The sequence below is a fragment of the Aristolochia californica genome, unplaced genomic scaffold (genome assembly GCF_029961685.1).
Source record: "Aristolochia californica isolate CCGP_79_NKW_82.1479 unplaced genomic scaffold, dmAriCali1.0.hap1 SCAF_15, whole genome shotgun sequence".
Taxonomy (NCBI): domain Eukaryota; kingdom Viridiplantae; phylum Streptophyta; class Magnoliopsida; order Piperales; family Aristolochiaceae; genus Aristolochia; species Aristolochia californica.
In genome coordinates this window covers 20,419,882-20,425,465 of record NW_027181826.1, presented here as the reverse complement: position 1 = coordinate 20,425,465, position 5,584 = coordinate 20,419,882, and the positions used below count along the sequence as shown (strand labels likewise).

Sequence of the window (5,584 nt, the reverse complement as noted above, 5' to 3'; positions counted from 1 at the left end):
GTAGGAACCCTATATAAGGAGACACAACATGGTTATGGACCCCAATATACTAAATCATACACAGTTTTTTTTCTCCCCATCCGGAAGAGAGACGAAGGTCCCATTGAGGTATAAGGCAATTTAGTTGAGGAAGACCACAACATCAATATCCGTTCTTATCGTTCGTCACAGTAAATTCCGCATCAGAAGACGAAATTCACGAAATTCTAGTATGTGGTAAATTCTGGATTAGAATTTACTATTAAGGATTCTAACACTACACAACCTATTCGGACTGAGCGTTCAGGACGACTAGGAAGAGAAGCTGCGTCGGAGAGAACAAAAAAAATGTTGGGACAGAGAGGTTTGAAAGGAAGCGGCGACAAAGGTTTTAGAGGAAGAAGGCTACGACAGTAGTTTGGAGAAGATTATTCCTAGTTTTGGAAAGACGGAAAGGGATCAAAATATTTTTTTGCGACAGAGTTGAAAAATGCTACTACAGAAAGGAAGATTAATCTAAATTTTAAAGTGGTTGCAGAGACGAAAAGGAAGATTAATCTGAGTTTTGAAGAGTGACTGGAACAGAGAGAAAAAGGAGATTCACGGAAGAGAGAGAGAAAAGAGGATTCACAGCAAAGAGAGCGACAAAGAGAGACGGAAAGGACGGAAGGGAAGAATTTGATTTTTTGGGCAGAGTTGGCGGAGTTGAAGAGCGCTGCAATAGAGAGAGACGTAGAGACTGAGTAAATGAACTCGCGGAATGGAATGTCTTCCCGGAGTTGTAACCTGCTCTAATACCACTGATACGAAGGAATTTATTAATGAAGAAGAAGAGAATAGAGTAAGAAGAGATTGATTTGAGAATTAAACCAGTATATCTTTATTGAAATCATTCAGGCTTTATATAGCCATATAACTAACGAAAATACAACTGTTGTTGATCAACACCCACTAACAAATAACTAAACAACCATGAATACCCACGTACAGATAACTAAACAACTGCTAATGGTGTGGCACATATCAAATAGTAGCGTCTTCTCCCTCTTTTTTTTTTCTTTGGCAACGGCGCAGAGCTTCTTCTTCAACGACGGCACGAACAGAGACGTCATCGAGTGTCTATCGTGCATTTTTTCTTCTCGACAAAGGCTAGCTCAATGACTGTTTTTTTTTTCTCTTCAGCAACGGCATCGAATAATATCCTCCTTCTTCGGCGACGGCAAGAACAGAGAACCAGTCATTCGCTCTCTTTTTTCTTTTTCTTTTTCTTTTTTTCTCCTCCTTATCGGCAACGGTTAAATCAGTCGTTCGTCTCTTTTTTTGGATTTTTTTTGGATTTTTTTTGCAAGCCAAAAAAAAACGGACGACTTTGACAAGGAAGAAAAAAAAACTGATGAACCAAGCTCTGATACCAACTGATACGAACAACGTCAACCCATGACAAAACCTGATACTAAATCTGGAAATCATCCCCAAGATATTTCAAGTTTGATGGAAACCCCGACCTGGGGATGGAAAATCCGTTTGATAAGTCGGTATCAAGGAACCTTGATAAGTTCGGAAAAGTGAATCACTCATAATATCAATAATCATCAAAAATTTCCTCTGTGTACCAAGTCCTCTATTTATAGTGGAGGATGTGGTAGAGTCCTAATTCAAATTCTAACTCTTAAAGATGAACCTATCATAATAAGATAACTCAATGTAAACTAGAATTCGTTCGCATGGTGGGTCCCATATTGTAATAAAGTAAATCTAGCTCAAGTCCTCATTGTAGGTCCCACTAGCTTTTGCCACCATGGTGGATCCCACAATATAACAGAATAAAACTAGTCTTTGTTCACATCATCCCACATGAATTAGTGAGTACAGAGTTCTTGACTTTATTAGTTGAGAAATAGGTTTCTTAAGTTTGTTAATCATTTTGGAATATGCCTTGGATCCAACTTCACAGGTCTCTTGCACATCACGTCTCTCAACCTCTCTCTCGAATTGGCAGCGAAGATCACCATCTCAGCACTAAGGTCAGGCGAAGCTCGGTCTTGAAACCTTAATTTCTCTTGAAGTGAAAAGAATCATTACCAACATTATACAAAGAGTTCCCATATTTAACAGGAGAGTAGATGATGTATAGCTAAATCAAAAGAATGGAGTAAGCTTAGCTGGTAAAAAACTTCTAAGTTGGCTAATCATTTTGGGATGAACCAAGACCAACTTCACAATTTGGGGTTGGAACAAAATAATAATCTTATATAGAGATAAGGGTATTTTCATTCCAAAGTTAATACATCGTCAATTTATTACCTTTGGTCCAAGAATCATGATTTTGGCATTATTTAGTGGGAATTTCACCAAAATAACCATTTAAAACAACTTATTTTGAAAAACAACAATGTCATCAAATTATTTTGAAAAATACCCAACTTTGACCGGTCCACTGCACGACGTGTTCATCTAACTTCACTGCATTGATGACGTTGCGACATGTAAGCAGTCAAAGTTGGGTATTTTTCAAAATAATTTGATGACTTTAGGGTTTTCAAAATAAGTTGTTTTAAATGGTTATTTTGGTGAAATTCCCTTGTTTAATCTATAAAAGTAAAATTTCATGGTTTGAAGCGTTGTTTTGAAACGATTACGTGTGTTCGTAAAGGTTCATGGAATTCGCAATTACTGTTACAGAACGGAAAGTGTTTATAGATCCATTGGAGAGTGCTCGTTCCTTAAAAGACTCCACACCCTTAGTGCAGATCCTATTTCATCACCCACTACAGTGCTTCTGCATACATTTCCCTGTTTCTAATCTTGCCGTGAAGATGACTCTCGACGGCACCAGCTTGGGCGGCACGTCCCGCCTCCGCCAGTTCTGCGCGTTCAGAAACTGCTTCCCAGAAGAGTCGTTTCAGAGCTGGGGACACTATGTCAAGGCGCTGGGTGAAACTCGAACGAGGCTCAACGATCATCGGAGATCGCTGGACATGACCGAGGTGACGGAAGTCAAAGCGAGAAGCCAGCACGAGATGAAGAAGACACTTAATTGGTGGGACATTCTTTGGTTCGGCCTTGGCGCCGTTATCGGTGCTGGTATTTTCGTGCTTACCGGTATTGAAGCCCAGGACGACGCCGGCCCTGCCGTTGTCATCTCGTACCTCTTCTCTGGCGTCTCCGCCATGCTTTCCGTCCTGTGTTACACCGAGTTCGCCGTCGAGATTCCGGTTGCAGGTGAGCTGCGCTGACTCAATATCGATTTCGTTTATCTAGTTACAGATTTCGTTTTTCTCCTATTATTTCTCGTGTGCCATGTTTTGTTAATGAATCTACAGGAGGATCGTTTGCTTATCTGAGAGTGGAACTGGGAGACTCCATGGCGTTTATTGCAGCCGGAAACATACTCTTGGAGTACCTGGTGAGTGGAGCGGCGGTAGCGAGGGCATGGACGTCCTACTTCGCCACCCTGATCAACCGCCATCCAGACGATCTCCGCATCATCGTCCCCAGCCTCGCTGAAAACTTCAACCACTTGGATCCCATCGCCGTCGTCGTACTGATCGTCATCGGAGCAGGAGCGATTTTCAGCACCAAGGCTTCTTCCCGCTTCAACTACGTCGTCTCCATTCTCCAGGTCTTCATCATCCTCTTCGTTATCATCGCCGGCCTCACCCACTCCGACCCCTCTAACCTTTCCGACTTCGCACCCTACGGCCCCCGCGGCATCTTCAAGGCCTCCGCCGTTCTCTTCTTCGCCTACGTCGGCTTCGACGCAGTCGCCACCTTGGCGGAGGAGACCAAGAATCCCGGCCGAGACATCCCCATCGGTCTCATCGGCTCCATGTCCATCGTCACCGTTCTGTACTGCGTCATGGCCATCACGCTCTGCATGATGCAGTCTTACAAGACCATCGACGCGAATGCGCCCTTCTCGATGGCCTTCGAGGCCGTCGGCATGAAATGGGCCAAGTACATCGTCGCCCTGGGAGCGCTCAAGGGCATGACCACCGTCCTGCTCTCGTCCGCCATCGGCCAGGCTCGCTATGTCACCCACATCGCCCGAACGCACATGCTCCCGCCGTGCCTCGCTGCGGTGCACAAGGACACAAAAACTCCCGTAGCCGCCACCGTGATGATGATCGTGGGTATCTGCATCTTCGCCTTCTTCACCGACCTCGACATCCTCTCCAACCTTCTCTCCATAGCCACCCTCTTCATCTTCACCCTCGTCGCCATTGCACTCCTCATCAGACGATACTACCTCGCCGGGGAGACGTCCGTGACCGACCGAAACAAGCTGATCGGATTCCTTGTCGTGATAATCGCGTCGTCACTCGGCCTTGCAGCGGGATGGGCAGAGAACGTGAAGGGATGGGCGTTGTATGCAGTTACCTGCGGCATCTGGTTTCTGGGAACTCTGGGTCTGCAACTTCTACTTAAAAAGGCAAGAGCACCCAGGCTTTGGGGGGCTCCTCTGGTGCCATGGCTGCCTTCGGCTTCCGTAGCGATTAATATCTTCCTGTTGGGATCCATTGATAGAGCCTCTTTCGTAAGATTTGGAGTTTGGACGGCCATTCTGCTTGTGTATTATTTGCTCTTTGGGCTCCATGCTTCCTATGACACCGCCATGGCGATAGCCCGAGACGCGAATCCGACTGAGAGGGTTGTTGAAGAAGGCGTTGCTGCTCATGCTGAAGAGAACAGATCTGAAATTTCTTGATTCAGTTTCGAAAATTAAAAAAAAAATTCTATTTTAGCTACCCGAATTTGTAAATAATTATTAGATAGAGATTTTCCTTTCAGGGGTTAATGAATCCTAATTCCTTTAATGTTTGAATCTGGTGCCACAGTTTGTTGCAAAAAAATTCAGGAGCTTGTTAGCTTTGTGTTCGAAGGGGAAAAAGCTAGTTAACCTCACAATTAAGAAAAAAATGGATTTGACGTTTGAACCCATTTTCTTCGTTCCACCATTGAGTCATCTAATTGAAGCTAAATCTAACAGCCTACTTGTATTTCAAATGCAGTACAAATGAGAGCCCATCAGATCAATGGCTTTGAAATTTGAATCATAAATCACCCAATTGAAGATAACAATTGTAGTGTACTTGCAAGGTAGAATTGAGAAGATACATCCATATCAGAACAGAACAGTTGTTGCTTCACGAGATTGAGTTGTGTACTCAATGAAAAGTGCAACATAGGGCATTCAAACTCTCTCACCATCTCTTGAAAGTTCTCTCCCTCTCTATTTTTTCTTCTTTTCTTCTCATCTCCCTCTCTTACTTTGATCGTAGTTTTAATCATAAGATCCTAAATTCAAAATACCAACAAGAGCTTTTATGCTGAATGCCAAAATTATAACCTTTAGCACATCTATCGAACAAAAATTCATCTAAACCTTCAAAATCTAAGATGACACCATGAAGAATTCCTTTTGCTTGTACGCTTTTCATTCAGTTGTAAAACTACCGATTGAATGTAAAAGAGGTTATAATTACAGTTGTATCTTTTAATCCTTAATAACCAGAGAAGAAAGAAGTTTCAGAAACCTTCGGCATGAAGACGGATTGAAGTTGAAAGTGTGCAAAGTGGCGAAATAATAAAACAAGGAACAAAA

At 43.1% G+C, this 5,584-nt stretch overlaps 1 protein-coding gene across 1 annotated transcript; it reads left to right on the top strand.

The window, feature by feature from the left end:
• The first annotated feature begins 2,852 nt into the window (after positions 1 to 2,852).
• Positions 2,853 to 4,687, top strand: LOC137951211 (cationic amino acid transporter 1-like). The gene is made up of 2 exons (XM_068797796.1): positions 2,853 to 3,201; positions 3,303 to 4,687. Exons 1-2 carry the CDS (start codon positions 2,958 to 2,960, stop codon positions 4,685 to 4,687), a joined length of 1,629 nt encoding a protein of 542 aa, XP_068653897.1. The 5' UTR covers positions 2,853 to 2,957.
• The last annotated feature ends 897 nt before the right edge of the window (positions 4,688 to 5,584 follow it).

Bases quoted from the DNA above. Each gene is read 5' to 3' on its own strand.
- LOC137951211 (XM_068797796.1), top strand. From the start codon at position 2,958: ATGACCGAGGTGACGGAAGTCAAAGCGAGAAGCCAGCACGAGATGAAG. The intron at 3,202-3,302 runs GTGAGCTGCGCT...ATGAATCTACAG, and splicing joins CGTCGAGATTCCGGTTGCAG to GAGGATCGTTTGCTTATCTG.